The sequence below is a fragment of the Elephas maximus genome, chromosome 8, assembly GCF_024166365.1.
Source record: "Elephas maximus indicus isolate mEleMax1 chromosome 8, mEleMax1 primary haplotype, whole genome shotgun sequence".
NCBI classification, from domain to species: Eukaryota; Metazoa; Chordata; class Mammalia; order Proboscidea; family Elephantidae; genus Elephas; species Elephas maximus.
This window is the reverse complement of record NC_064826.1, coordinates 45,847,282-45,863,681: the sequence shown is the minus strand read 5'-3', so window position 1 is coordinate 45,863,681 and position 16,400 is coordinate 45,847,282. Positions and strand designations below refer to the sequence as shown.

General features: G+C 37.9%; 1 protein-coding gene across 2 annotated transcripts in view; it reads right to left on the bottom strand.

Annotated features, from left to right (window-relative positions):
- RELN (reelin) overlaps positions 1 to 16,400 on the bottom strand; it is a 526,658-nt gene that overhangs the window by 268,580 nt on the left and 241,678 nt on the right. For both annotated transcript variants that reach the window (XM_049893075.1, XM_049893076.1), the window contains exons 5-6: positions 10,634 to 10,666; positions 7,654 to 7,732 (exon numbers count right to left, since the gene is read on the bottom strand). In XM_049893075.1, the coding sequence (XP_049749032.1) occupies positions 7,654 to 7,732; positions 10,634 to 10,666 (112 nt within the window). The remainder of the gene's footprint in view (positions 1 to 7,653; positions 7,733 to 10,633; positions 10,667 to 16,400) is intronic.

Here is a 16,400-nt window from a genome sequence, read left to right as displayed (position 1 = left end):
CCAAAGATGAAGAAATTGAAGTTTTACCAACTTCTGCAGTCTGAAATTGACTGAACATGCAATCAAGATGCATTGACAATTACTGGTGATTAGAATGCAAAAGTTGGAGGCAAAGAAGGAGGATTGGTAGTTGGAAAATATGGCCTTGGTGATAGAAACAATGCCGGAGATCACATGATAGAATTTTGCAAGACCAATGACTTCTTCACTGCAAATACCTTTTTTCACCAACATAAATGGTGACTGTACACATGGGCCTTGCCAGATGGAATACACAGGAATCAAATAACTACAAGTGGAAAGAGATGATGGGAAAGCTCAATATCTTCAGTCAGAACAAGGCCAGGGGCCGACTGTGGAAAAGACCACCAATTGCTCATATGCAAGTTCAAGTTGAAGCGGAAGAAAATTAGAACAAGTCCATGAAAGCCAAAGTACAACCTTGAGCGTATCCCACCTGAATGTAGAAACCACCTCAAGAACAGATTTGACACACTGAACACTAATGATCAAAGGCCAGATGAGTTGTGGAAGGACATCATACATGAAGAAAGCAAGAGGTCATTAAAAAGACAGGAAAGAAAGAAAAGACCAGAGTGGTTGTCAGAAGAGACTTTGAAACTTGCTATTGAACGTCGAGTCACTAAAGCAAAAGGAAGAAATGATGAAGTAAAAGAGTTGAACAGAAGATTTCAAAGGGTGGCTCGAGAAGACAAAGTAAGTATTATAATGACATGTGCAAAGAGCTGGAGGTAGAAAACCAAAAGGGAAGAACACACTTGGCATTTTCCAAGCTGAAAGAACTAAAGAAAAAATTCAAGCCTCAAGTCGCAGTACTGAAGGATCTACAAGAAAATATTAAACAACGCAGAAAGTATTAAAAGAAGATGGAAGGAATACGCAGAGTCACTATACCAAAAAGAAGTGGTCGATGTTCAACCATTTCAGGAGGTAGCATATGACCATGAACTGATGGTACTGAAGGAAGAAGTCCAAGCTGCATTGAACGCACTGGCAAAAAACAAGACCTCAGGAACTGATGGAATACCAATTGAGATGTTTCAACAAACAGACGCAGCACTGGAAGTGCTCACTCATCTATGCCAAGAAATTTGGAAGACAGCTACCTCGGCAACTGACTGGAAGAGATCCATAGTTATGCCTATTCTCAAGAAAGGTGATCCAGCCAAATGCAGAAATTATCAAGCGATATCATTAATGTCACACACAAGTAAAATTTTGCTGAAGACCACTCAAAAGCAATTGCAGTAGTATGTTGACAGAAAACTGCCAGAAATTCAAGTCAGATTCAGAAGAGGACTTGGAACCAGGGATATCATTGCTGATGTCAGATGGATCCTGGCAGAAAGCAGAGAATACCAGATAGATGTTTACCTATGTTTTACTGACTATGCAAAGGCATTTGACTGCATGGATCATAACAAATTATGGATAACATTGCAAAGAACAACTGGAATTCCAGAACACTTAATTGTGCTCATGAGGAACCTGTATATAGGTCAAGAGGCAGTTGTTTGAATAAACAAGGGGATAATTCGTGGTTTAAAGTCAGGAGAGGTGTGCGTCAGGGGTGTATCCTTTCACCATACTTATTCAATCTGTATGCTGAACAAATAATCTGAGAAGCTGGACTATATGAATAAGAACAGGGCATCAGGATTGGAGGAAGACTCATTAATAACGTGCAATATGCAGATGACAGAACCGTGCTTGCTGAAAGTAAAGAGGACTTGAAACACTCACTGATGAAGATCAAAGACCACAGCCTTCAATATGGATTATACCTCAACATAAAAAAAAACAAAAACAAAGATCCTCACAACTGGACCGATAAGCAATATCATGATAAACAGAGAAAAGACTGAAGTTGTCAAGGATTTCGTTTTACTTGGATCCACAATTAACACCCATGGAAGAGGCAGGCAAGAAATCAAAAGATGCATTGCATTGGGCAAATCTGCTGCAAAAGACCTCTTCAAAGTGTTGAAAAGCAAAGTTGTCACTTTGAAGGACCCAAGCCGTCGTGTTTTCAATTGCCTCATATACATGTGAAAGCTGGAGGATGAAGAAGGAAGACTGAAGAAGAATTGATGACTTTGAATTTTGGTGTTGGCAAAGAATATTCAATATACCATGGACTGCCAAAAGAATGAACAAACCTGTCTTGGAAGAAGTACAGTCAGAATGCTCCTTAGAAGCAATGATGGCGAGACTTCATCTCACATACTTTGGACACGTTATCAGGAGGGATCAGTCCCTGGAGAAGGACATCATGCTTCGTAAAGTAGAGGGCCAACGAAAAAGAGGAAGACTCTCAAGAAGATGGATTGACACAGTGGCAGCAACAATGGGCTCAAGCATAACAATGATTGTGAGGATGGGGCAGGGTCGGGCAGTGTTTCATTACGTTGTGCATAGGGCCACTATGAGCCCGAGCTGACTCAATGGCACCTAACAACAACATTTCATTGTATGGACTTATCATGGGTTGTTTATCCATTCTCCAGTGAGGAGCACCTGTGCTGTTGCCAGTTTTTGGCTATGAGCTATACTTCTTTTTTTTTAAATGATTAAGTTTTCTCTCCAATTATGTGAAATATTGGTAGTGTTTATATCATTCTAAAATATTTTAATTCATAAAAAGGAACTATAAAACTGTGAAATATACGAGTAGTAACTGCTTAAAAGAAATGTTAACGTGATGAAACATATTTGTGGTTGTTTACATTCCTTCTAAATATAGTTACATGAGGTTTTTATTCCCATATATTTTTTGAGGGCTGGTGGTAGGGCTGTCTCTATATGACTAAGACACGACTGACTGTCTTCAGTAGAGTAATTGTACTGAGCACACTTGATAATGGGAAGCTGTCGGCAGGGCTGATAAATTGGTGTTGCTCCATCCACATGCTCTCTCACTCCCTTGGGTTCTATGGCACATTTGAATTGAAGAAGCCCAGAGATACAGGGCATGTGGTCCAGCAACAGGGCCAAATTAAAGTGGAGAAGCTTCTCTCATTAGTGAAACTACCCAAGCCTGTGCTGTCACTATGTTCCCATGAAGGGGTTTGTGGTTCTCGTCACCTGTAACTTCTCATCTTTAATTGAAACAAGGCAATCAGAAGCAGCTTGGAGAGTGAAGAGATAAAGGGCCCCGAGAGATCTGGAGAGCAAAGAGCAGAAGGAATCTAAGCCTTGCATCTCAGGGAGGTAGAATGACTATAGCTCCATGATAGCAGAGCAGAACATGGCATTACAAACATGCCCATGGCCCAGCAGCAGAACAATTTCGTGTCCTCAAGCTAGGGTCAAAAAAGAGCCACTGCCGTGGAGGAGTGGTTAGGACAGAGACTAAAGCTGTCTGCGTGGACCAGTGAACATGGACTAGACAAGATAATGGAACACTCAGTGGATACCTGCAGGAATAGATGACTGGGGGACCACAATGCATTCCCACCTTCCCCCTGCTTTTGCACTAACAGGTGCCCTGAAACTTAGCTAAGCAACAGTAGAAAGGGAGAGGACAAACCAGAATTGACTGAAATTATATTTCTAACAACCTGGTAGAAGGGGAACAATAAAAAGAAATTAAGTCCAGTTATGGAAGAACAGAGGTCCCTGAGTGGCTGAAAAGGTTGCGCTCAGCTGCTAGCACAAGGCTGGCGGTTTGAATCCACCTAGTGGTGCTGCAGAAGAAAGGCCTGGCAATCCACTTTCATAAGATTAAAACCTCTTGCCATTGAGTTGATTCCAACTCATGGTAACCCCATGTGTTACAGAGCAGAATTGTTCCACAAGGTTTTCTTGGCTGTAATCTTTATGGAAGCAGTTTGCCAAGCCTTTCTTCTGTGGTGCCACTGGGTAGGTTTGAACCATTAACCGTTAGGTTAGCATTTGATTGCAAACCAAGCTCCATAAGATTACGGCCATTGAAAACCCTATGTGCAGTTCTACTCTGACACGCACGGGGTCACTGTGAGTTGGAATCCACCAGACAGCAACAGGTTTAATTTTGATTTTATGGAGGTAAGTTTCATTTTTCTGATACCCAAGTTGGTGAAGAGAATTCATAGCGCCACACTTGTATAAGCATAAATAATTTCTGGAATGACTCATAGAAACTATTAACAGTTGCTGCCTTTGGAGAAAGGGAATACAGCTCACGTGTGGGAGGAAGGCTTGCTTTTTATTGTGTATATTTGTGCATTAGTTGGGCTTGTCACCAAGTACATTTATTAATTTTTCAATCAAATTGAGTATTTAAATTAAGTAGTCAATTTTTTTTTTAGTCAATACATTGAATATTGAGTTTATATAAAAAAGAATTTCTTGATTCTAGTCCAATTACTGTCTTAATTCCTCCTTTTCCTTGTCCTTAAAAATTATACATTAAATAATACTTATGAAGCTTTTAGAACCCACGGGAGAAACAAGTTCATAGAAGTAGCACATTTTTCTCTTGTGGCAAACTATTTGGTGATGTATTTAGTCATGGGATTTTGGCCACAAGTGACATACCCAGGCACTTTGCTTACATTTGGTGGGTTTTTAATTATCCTGTGATGTAAAGATAATCAAAGAAAATGTTATAAGGGTTGAAAATTATGTGAGAAAATATGTCCCAAGAACACAGAGGCTTCAGGAGAGTGAAAACTGCCTGAGGTTCCAAAACAAAGTGGGGCTTTGTTACTTTATTGAAAATATTTCACTGGAATCTGACTTAAGTGGGTGTTGGGAATTTTTACCTAATTTTAAGGGGTTCAAGACATGTAATACTCTCTTCTCTACTATGATTCTGCCATAATGCTATTTGCATTTGTGTATGTGTGTGTGCGTGTGTGTGTATGTGCATATGTGTTTCTGTGGTATTACACATAAATTTTGATGTTTGTTTTTCATCCAAATACAATGAAGAAAGACTTAGGGACTAAGTTAAATAAATTAGCTGAAGACTATTTTAATTTTGTTAAAGGTGCCATCAAATCAGTTCCTTTATTCACCTTCCTGCCATGGGTGATCCTGCTGGTATTTGAGTACCGGTGGGGGCATAGTTTCCAGCATCACAGCAACACGCAAGCCCCCGCAGTACGACAAATCAACATATACGTGGGGGATTATTTTAATAGTGATTTTTTTTTTTATTATTATATCTGGGTTTAGAGGGGACAAGTAGTCCAATGTGCAAATATACCACAAGAGGAAGGAAGAAAGGGAGGGAAGAAGCCAGGAAGAGAGGAGCAGAAGGCTGGAGTTAACATGTATTGAGCACCTACAACACCCCTGGCATAATGTCAGAGCTTTTCATACTTGTTATCTCATCTAACCTTAAAGAAACTATGTGAGGACAGGATTGGTCCCAGTTTTACTGATAAGAAAACAGGGCCCAGAGAGGTGAAGCAGCTTTTGGCTTTTCTCAAGGTACAAGGCTGGCAAGAAGTTCACTTGAGTCCAACACAGACTGGCCCAACCTCAGAGCCTCTGCCACTATCTGATGACAGTCATCTCTCAAATAATGAAAAGTTCACAGTTTTTTGTTTTTATTTTAATCTTAAAGAGGTTAAGTGAAGGAGATCATGGGCAATAAGGGATGAAGTAAAATTACTCTGATGCATATTTGATATAAGACAGGAGTATTTGCCTTTTTAAAGTTAAAAATGATTTTTTTTAAAGTAGGAAAAACTATAGCTTAAGAAAAAAGGACACAAAATCCATAACTTTAGTCAAGAAAGCATATTTCAGATCAGTCATAAAAATGGGTGAAGTAAAATCAATCACATTTTATTGATTTAAAAAACAACGGAATTTTTACCACATAAAAGTCACATTTTGTATTTGTCAAGAAAACTCATTGAGGAAGATAAATTAGCTTGACAGAAATGAACTTGTCTTGAAAGAAACAGATCATTTGATAACACCTATTTTAATGGAATGTAAAAAAGCCAAATGTCAGGAGTAGAGAATTTTTCATGGGTAGGTAAAAGATGTCTGCTTATGAAGTTTTTTTTTTTTTTTCTTTTCTTAATATTTTCAATTTATTTTCAGAAATTCATATTTAGGATATATTCAAAGAGAAGTAAAGTTCTGTTGATAAATTGTCTCTTTAGATGGTATATAAGTTATAAGACTTTGTGACACTAGTCTGATTTTTTTTTTTTATATATATACTATCTAGGCCTATATTCCTTGCTAAAAAGACATAAAAGTTCCTTTTTCTAGTACTCAAGCACCAAATCTCTCTGTATCCACATGTCATCTTCAACACGCAGGCCAAGAGCCACTTTCTCATATGCACGTGAAAGCTGGTCAATGAATAAGGAAGACAGAAGAAAAACTGATGCCTCTGAATCATGGTGTTGGTGAAGGATATTGAATACACCACGGACTGCCAGAAGAATGAACGAATCTGCCTTGGAAGAAGTATAACAAGAATGCTCCTTAGAAGCAAGGATGGCAAGACTTCTCACATACTTTAGACATGTTATCAGGAGAGACCAGTCCCTGGAGAAGGACATCATGCTTGGTAAGGTAGAGGCTCAGCAAAAAAGAGGAAGACTCTCAAGAAGATGGATTGACACAGTGGCTGCAACAATGGGCTCAAGCATAATGATTGTAAGGATGACGCAGGACCAGGCAGCATTTCGTTCTGTTGTACACAGGGTCACTATGAGTCAGAACAGATTTGGTGGCACCTAACAACAACAACATCACACTTAAGGATTTCTATCCTGGATTACTGATTTTTTTTTTTAATGTATTTTTAGTGTCTCCCCTTCTAAACTAAATGCTACTTGAGAGAAGGAACCATATTATTTATTTATTTACTAAATAAATAGAATAATTGTCACTAGATAATTGTTGAACAAATAAACATATACAAAAACAGGAATATCATATGCTGACATTTAAGGATGAAACGGCTATTCTTTCAGTCTTCAGTATTGGTCTGATTTCAGTTGCAACTTGAAATTTTATATTAGGCTTTCTAGTTTGTCTTGAACTCTTAATTGTCTATGTGAAACATTTAATATTATAGAAAATCCAAATTCAGATATTCCCCCAAATTGTGCAAATTGACTGGAGCTCTGGGTCAATGGACCTATTCCTCCAAAGTCAGCAAAAAATACAGCAAACTGCCAACAAATTCATACATCGATTTATGTATTCAAGAAGTTTTTAATGAATTTTGGTTCATTTCTTTTCCCTCAAAAATCCCATGGAGTCACACCTAAACAGCCTTCAAAGAAGAGACTAGATGACCTAAAAATAATTTGTAAGTATGACAAAAATCACAGGTCATTTCAGATAAACCATTCCCTTTCTTTCATTCTGCAAAAATGTAGTTATTAGATACATTAAAGCATAATATTTTCTTTGTAAATAACTTGGACAACGGAAAGAAAAATGTCTACCCACACCCATGGCTTTGAGGGACATACAGATTTTGTTCTTACAGATGTCAAGAACTAGACATCACGCAGTCCATGTTAAGCCCAGCTCCACAGTTTCCACAATTCTCACTGATACCTTAGCGCCGAAAAGCAATTTAATTTTAAGTAGCTGTTCCTAAAGAAGAGTCAGCATTATTTTTTTTTAATTAAATAAATCAAAGTGAAGCATAGTCGTGTAACTTACCATATATTTGGATTCAATCGCAGTTGGTGGTAGGAGTCAAAGTCATCTCGTAGGATAATACTGTCACTGTGTACTTCAGCTAAAGGAAAAACAAAGTACTTAGAAAAAAATTGTACTACGGCAATAGATTTTGCTAAACAAAAGTGTCGTCATACTGTATTTACCAAGCATATCAGTATCTTAAATTAAAACTGAATTTTAAATGAGCAGTTGAGTATAGTTGTTTTGACCCTGAACTAAGGGATAAGAGAAAAGGTTTAGCTGTTTAGACACCTGTTGTTGTTGTTAGTTGCCATTAAGTCAATTCCAAATCATGGCGACTGCATGTGTGCAGGGTAGAATTGCTCCACAGGGTTTTCAAGGTTGTAATCTTTTGGAAGCCGATTGCCAGGCCTTTCTTCCAAGGCACCTCTGGGGAGTTCAAACCACCAACCTTTCAGCTAGCACTTAACTTCTCGATGTCCAAACTGGAGTCCCCGCACCACCCAGGGACTCGTCTTTTAGACACCTAGAAGTCTGGAAACCAGAGCTCCCAAAGAGAAGCCTACCAAACTATCATTGGGTATGAGTGGCAGGAAGGCCAAGGTCAACACTAACCTACAAGGAAAAGCCACTCAGGACTTGTCTCTCATGTTCTCAACATACACATCCATGGCTTCCAAGACACTGCCCAGAACAGATTCAGTGTCATTTTAAAGCATGTTAGGGGACAGAGCATTCTAGCCATTTATTGCCAGCTAAAATTGCGAATATTTACTGACCCATTTCCCTCTTCTCGTTGCTATTATCTCTCCTGCTCTGGTTCTTTCTCTCGTAACCTATATTCACTCATTTTTTATTTAATATGTTTTAGTTTGTTAAAACTTTTTTTTCGCTGAACTGCATAAGAGAATTTATCTACATAAATAAATAAAACTCCCACAGAAAGTCATATTAGGAGTCAGGAGGCATGCCAGGAACCATCCATGGTTTTAAATATATTATCACTGCACTTGAGATTGTGTTCACTATCTGTTTTTAAGCTCTAGAAGAACTTTCGGGATGCCAAGAGCAAAGAGTGATTCATCTGTAGAGTACATGCTATTTCCACTGAAGGGGTAGGCAAATAAAAACGATTTCATGGCCAGCTTACAATACAAGTATGCTCATTTGTAAGTATGTGTGATAAATGATAATTACTTCTACTCAAGTTGTAAAAAATTAATTTAGTACTTAAAAGATCCTCTCATCTGATTCCCATGATTTGCTTAGAAAGTCTGTCTCAGCTAATCAAAATTCTCTGTTCCTTTGCAATCTTGTCTGAACTAGTTAACATATGCTTTGTGAAAAAATTAAAAGCGTATCGTCCGATCAATAGGAAACTAGTCAAGATTTATATTTTTTTCTAAAGAGATATTTTACGTTTTTTGGCTCACTCAAAAAGAATTCTCTGACATCATTGGGCAATTAAAATCACCTCCAAATATCTAGAAGCATCATTTCAAATTCTCTGTGGTGACATCACCACCTAGAGCAGTCCCAGTCCTCTTTGAACCAGGTAGGCCAGCAGGTAAGCACATAACGAAGTCACCGGAAACCAGTGAATCAGCACGTATGGAGAGGAATGGCTGCTGAGACGAAGCCTTAGGCACGCAAACAGGGGGAATATGGATTTACACTGGAGAGAACGCTGCGATTTATTCTGTGCATGGGAGTGATTTAATGATGCCTCTCGGCGATTAGCTGCAGTGCCTGAAATGCCTACAGGGTGCAGTTCTCTCAGATACTCAACCTGGCAGAGACCTGGCTGGGCCACTGCGGGTCACCAGCCTGTCTCAGCTGCCAGAAGGCATGCTTCTAAGCGCCTACGTTTGTCTGCCAAATAAGAGAAGCCCCAAGCTGTAGCATTACATAAAAGTAGAGCTTCTCAAGGCAGATTTTCCAAAGAGAAAAATAAATTAATTGGGTTTATAGGTTGAAAGGAAAAACCCATGAGACAAATAACTGACCTATCTGGAGGTCCCACAGTGAGAGACATCTAAAAAGGCTGGAACCAGCTAGTAAGATTTCTCTTCCTTCCTATTAAATAGAGTAGCGTAGGAAGCTGCTTGTAAAGCAAGTCTTCACTGACTCAAGTGAGAAATTTAACTCTTAAAGACCATTTATTTTCTAGAGAATTTTTACAAAAGCTGTTGGGTAAGCCTTAGTGGTTATTTTTCGAGTGTTTATTTCCAAACACTTATATATCATTTACCGTACACTTCACAAATACAAATTCATTTAGCCCTCATAAAAATCCTATAAGGTAGATAATATTAGTACTTCCATTTTATGGATGGGGAAACTGAGGCACAGAAAAGGTTAAGTAACTTGCACATGTCACTTGGCTAGTAAGTGGTGGAGATAAGACAAAACCAGGCAGTTTGGCTCCAGAATATGTACTCTTAATCACTACTTAACACTGCCTCAAGAACTCTGGGTCACTAAATACATAAAATACGTGGTACTATGAAAAGATCATGAGAAGAATGAGAGGTGGTTACTTTACACGGTGTCATTTAAAAAAGCAGACAGTTACTTAAGCAGTTTCATTTTTTGGAGAAATGAGCACATTATTTCTCCTTCTACAATGCAGTCCTAATTTCAAATTACCTTAATTCCTCCACACTTCCCTCAGCTGCCATGTTCTACTATTTATGGTGGGTAGCGGATCGGAGAAAAGTCAGCATTAGAACACTCTACTAAAAGGTCACATCTGCTCCATACCCAGCAGAACCCCAAGGGTGAGGGTACTAGCAGGTACATGAGCCCCTAGCTGGGCAGCATGATAGCCGCCTCTGGAAGGTACTGTGTTCAAGGATAATCTGGACCTGACTCCAAATTTAGTGAACAATTAATGAAGCAGAGAATGCAAAATTTCCTCATGTCTGTAACATTTTCCCACATAGCCAGAGGGGTAAAACAAGTAGAGGCTAATGACTTCAGGGTCTTAAATACTTACCTAGATGTGGGTGCATAGTGGCCTCTGTTGGAGCTGGATCAAAAGATAAAAAAAAGAAAGATGAGTGATAAGCAACAAAAGCAAAATCCAGGAATAATCATAAATACAGTTATAAAATTCAGGTCATACTAAACAAATCGAATTTCAGCTATATATGAAAATTTTCATTTCTAGCATGGACATCGTTGTGTTTATCCAGCTGTGTCAGATAAAAAATCCAGACAGATTTTTACCTTATTGCTTCATACGATATATATGTTCATTTAGTACATATTGAAAATTTCTGTGCTAACTTTTCTGAAACAGACTCTGTGAAAAGTGTCACAGATACAGTTGTTAATATCTTTCAGTGCACACATGCAAATGCTCTGGATTATTGCCAGTTTATGGAGCTCTCGAGAGAAATAGAAGACCGTGTATTTAATGATCTTGTGTTTTTCGCAATGCTTATTGGTTAAGTTTCCAGAGAGTTCTACAAACATTTACTGAAGGTTACGTCCAATTAAAGATTTTTTTAAACAAAAGAAATACATGCCCATTATTGAATAATCAAAGGCAAAAAAATGGCAGAATGATGTATGTTTTCTCACCAATATCACGCTGCATATGAATGTGCTAATTTGAAGCTCCAAGGAAAATTTAAAGCTAAATTTGTCAACTAGATGCAAAAGTAAGAGAATTTATGTTGAAATAGAAACTTCTCAAACTACAAATCAATAATAATGATTTTACACATTTTCTTAACATGAATCAACATGCAGACGATTTTAATCGTAACTGAGAGCATTATCTAAATTGAATGCAAAAAGTATAAAAGAATTTGAAGAATGCCTTGTTGATACTGGTAACTTTGGAGTTGCTTTTCATTTTATGCAATACCTGTGAATCCATATTAATAAGACTAAGTTGACACAAGACTAAGTGAATTTACTTGACTTGGACAGATGTAGTTTTGAAATTAATATGCTTTTACTATAAAATTAAATCAATTTTCTAAAAAGATGAGCAAATTTTGTCAATGTGGGTATGGATATTAAAGGGGAATGACTTTTTGATACTCAGTTCAGTTACTGGAAGACTTTTAAGAATGTTTGCAATGAGTGGGTATGTAAATCCACTTTTGATTGTAAATTTTTTGAAATCTTAATACAGATCAAGTATTTCCAATAATTGAGATGTGCTGTAAGTGTAAAATACACACCAGATTGTGGAGACTTAGTATTAAAAAAGAATGTAAAATATCTCAATACTTTTATGTTGATTACATTATATTTAAATGTTTTACATATTTTGTGTTAAATAAAATATATTCTTAAATTAATTTCATGCATTTATTTTTGCTTTTCAATGTGGTTTCTAGAGTATCTAAAATGACATATATGGCCCACACTGTGTTTCTACTGGACAGTGCTGAGCTAGAGCTAGTAGGGAGATCTGTCCTGCACATCAGTTAGGGAATCATTACCAGACAAAAGGTAGTGGAAGTCATAGAAGAAGACCAAGTAACCCAAGAAGAATGTAGAGTATAAAAAGAAAAGTGAGGTGAGGAGGAAATAAACACTTAAGGAACTGGTGGAAGAAGAAGAGCTAGTAGCAAAGGAAACTGAGGAAGAATGAGTTCTATTAGGGAAATAAGGAAAAGAGAGAAGGGTTGCAAGGAGAGGCCAAAATAGCCTTAACAAAGCTAATAACTATGGAGAAAGTTTTACTATCAAAGCACTGTGCTAATCAGAGTCTATAGATGACCCCAGGGATTTGGGGCTCAGAGGCCTTACTCTTAATTACCGTGCGGACTACTGTTTCAAGAAAGAGAGAACATGAGATTCTGTAGCACCTTAGAAATGAAGATGGTAAGATTTCAACTTGCTTGCTTTGGACACATCATCAGGAAAGACCAATCAGTAGTAAAGGACATCATGTTTGGTAAAGCGGAGGGTCAATGAAAACAAGTGAAACCATCAATGAGATGGATTGACATGATCACCTAACAAGGTACTCAAACATACCAGTGATCACGAAGATGGCACAGGACCAGGCAATGTTTCGTTCTGTTATACATAAGGTCTCCATGAATCAGAACAGACTCAACAGCAACTAAGAACAACAACAATAATGAAGGACTAAAACGAAAAGAGATTTTTCCTTGTCTGTTTTGCCTTGTTTCTAAGATACTATGGCAGTTTACCATGCCCAATATTAGCTATTTTACAGAAGGGATTCTCTGTATTCATGGGATAAATTGTTAGGGGTAGGAGGGGGAACATGGATATATATAAAATATGGAACTTCAAAAAACTGTGAAATAAATTAGATCAATTCAATGCAGGAAGACTTACGGTAATTATCAATTTAAAATATTTACTAGCCAGTACAATGTTTAGATTCGTATAATAAAATATCGGCGGAAACATCAAGAAAGTTGCCTATTTTCTTTTAAGTGACTCTGGTGACTAAGACCTGGACCCGATAAAGAGGATAAATTATAAAATGCTTTACTCTAATCTCAAGAAGTTTCCACATCAATCCCTACCTTTTCTAAATTATTTTGGCATCCAGCTTCTTTCACTGCCCTGCCTAATCATTGGGTGACGGGGGGTTATTTAAAAAAAAAGACCCACTAATCAGAATCTCTAGGGTTGGAAGCCTGGAATGTGTAGATTAAAAATCTGCCCAGCTGATTCTGATGGAAAGCCAGGTTTAGAAACCACTGATCTTAGTCACCAGGAAGCCCTGGTGGCGTAGTCGTTAAGAGCTACGGCTGCTAACCAAAAGGTTGGCAGTTTGAATGCAGCGGGTGTTCTTTGGAAACCCCATGGGGCAGTTCTACTCTGTCCTATAGGGTCGCTATGAGTTGGAATTGACTCGACGGCAATTGATTTTTGATGGGGTCTTACAATTCAGCCCTCATTTTTACAGCATGTTCAACTGTTCCTTGTATTAGGAATATGTCTTTTTTCCCGTGTAGAAGTTCCTCAAGGCAGAAAATATGCCAAACCAAGATACTATCCAAAGCCAGTAAGAGATTCTCGATAAATACTAAATTGAATTCAAAGCTACTTCTTAGTTACAATATATTTTATGATATTTTGGAAAATGATTAATTGAAGGTCCAAGTCTTGGAAAAATGCAAAAATACATTTCTATTGTTGTCAAAAAATCCTTTAGTATAAGTGGTCTGGGTAGTTTAAACACCCAGTAAGAGCTCACCTGGATTTAATTTAACTCAACAAATTTAAATTGTTTTAAATCATTGGTTAGGAAGATTAAATTCAATATTTCTTAGTAAAAATATCCACTGTCTGAGAGAACTAAACATTTCTTCAAAAAGAGGAACATACTTAATACACATTAAACTTAATTAAAGGCACAAATTTCTTTGAAAAATATTAACACATGTGAGGTACAAAAATGACTAAAAATCTAGCGAAGTACTGGGCCTGGGAAGCTCATTTTTAATAATCTCTGAGTAAATGATTATATTAATCTAGTTTTATGTAGTCTAAACAAATTTTCTAAGCCTGTAGGTAGTTTATCATCTTTTCCACATTCACCAGAGTAGATACATTACAGAAAACTTATAATAAGTAGCCTGAAGAAGTACAACATAGCTCAACACCATTTATTCCTTTCCCAGTTGGTAGCACCTGCTTTCACTCACACTAGTGAACATGAATGGATTGCTAAATTCCTGAATTATGTAGATTTTACCCTTTTTTTTACTACCTGTACTCTTTCTTTTACAAAATTTAAAATGCATGCTTGCCAGAAAGGTCCTAATTTGTCAACCTCCCAGTGCCCACCCAGTGGCATATCTCCATTATACCTTTCTTGCTCCTCAGCCATTGAAATGGTCCTGACTCATCTTTCTATATTGCTGGAATGTTTTTAAACTCTACATTGTGGTGGTCTGTTATTGATTCTTGACTGCCCCCACCCCACCTCCTACCTTGACCCAGTTTCTCTGCCCCATTGAGTTTGAAATTGCAGGACAGGCTCTAGCTATGACATAAAGATGCCAAATGGCTTAAACTGGGAGGTTTTGTTTCTGAGAATTAGACGGTGTCATTCTAGGCCTGGAAAAAGAGAGAGCAAAATACGTTCCCAAAGAGTGGGCTTCACTTTGAAGTGTGGCATCTGGGGTCTTAAATGCTAACAAGCAGCCATCTAAGATGCATCAATTGGTCTCAACCCACCTGGATCAAAGGAGAATGAAGAACACCAAGGTCACATGATAACTATGAGCCCAAGAGACAGAAAGGGCCACATGAACTAGAGACTTATATCATCCTGAGACCAGAAGAACTAGATGGTGCCCGGCCACAACTGATGACTGCCCTGGCAAGGAACACAACAGAGAACTCCTGAGGGAGCAGGAGAACAGTGGAATGCAGACCCCAAAGTCTCATAAAAAGACCAGACTTAATGGTCTGACTGAGACTAGAAGAATCCCGGCAGTCATGGTCCCCAAACCTTCTGTTGGCCCAGGACAGGAACCATTCCCGAAGATTACTCATCAGACATGGAAGGGACTGGACAATGGGCTGGAGAGAGATGCTGATAAAGAGTGAGCTACTTGTATTAGGTGGACACTTGAGACTGTATTGGCATCTCCTGTCTGGAGGGGAGATGGGAGGGTAGAGAGGGTTAGAAACTGGCAAAACGGTCACAAGAGGAGAGACTGGAAGAAGGGAGCAGGCTGACTCATTAGGGGGAGAGTAAATGGGAGTATGTAGTGAGGTGTATATAAGCATATATGTGACAGACTGACTTGATTTGTAAACTTTCACTTAAAGCACAATAAAAATTATTTAAAAAAAAAAAAAAAAAAGAGTGGGCTTTGGCCTTGGAGAAAGAAAGGACAGAACACACCCTTAAGAGAAATGGAAAAGATATCCCAGTTTCTTCTGGGCATCTCTATGGTTGTGATAAGACCAGTTCAGATGACCACAAGGATGCACAGGGGAGGATATACTAGGGGTAGGGGCCCTACTAGTTGTCAGAGGAGCCTGAATTGGAGAGAGAAGAAGGCAAGCTGAAGTGGTTCTGTATCTGGGGAGACCACTGCTGAGGAAATTTGATAATCTGATTTAGTGTGATTGGTAAGACCCACGAGACCACACACTGAGGCTGGACAGAACTTTACACTGTGAGGCACTCACCTTTAATTCCAACACAGAAATGTTAACAAATTTGAATATTCTTAGATTCATAAAAAGTATTAGTTGTACATCCTACACTAAAAAAAAAAAAAAAGTTCACTTCCAAGAACACTACCATGGGTCAACAATGGTTTATACAAACATTTAATTACTTATTAAATGATTCATCTTCCCATAAATACTGTTTATCTTCAGCATAACATGAAAGTTTTACCAATAACTTGTAAACTCCTCTAAAGAATACAATGGTTAGAGGACAAATATTTGATGGTATTTTAGAATTAAAATATAACTATCACGGGGTACCTTACCCTGCAGTTGGATTTCATGGTTCATTCCAAGGTAACCCATAAGCACTGGGAAAGGATAGATAAACTCAACTCTTAACTCTGAATATCTATTAATTTGTTAATAATTGTGGACAAGATGGCATATCCCTATTTGTGTTAAAAGAACACAGAAAGGGTAAACGTTTCCATCTTTCAGTGAACTTTAGATTTCACTCAGAATAATCATGTATCTCTGTAATAATTACCCAGAAACTAAATGTCATTGAGATCCATAAAAAAATTAGAAAAATCATGTCCTTTGTAAAGCTTAATTGGGTT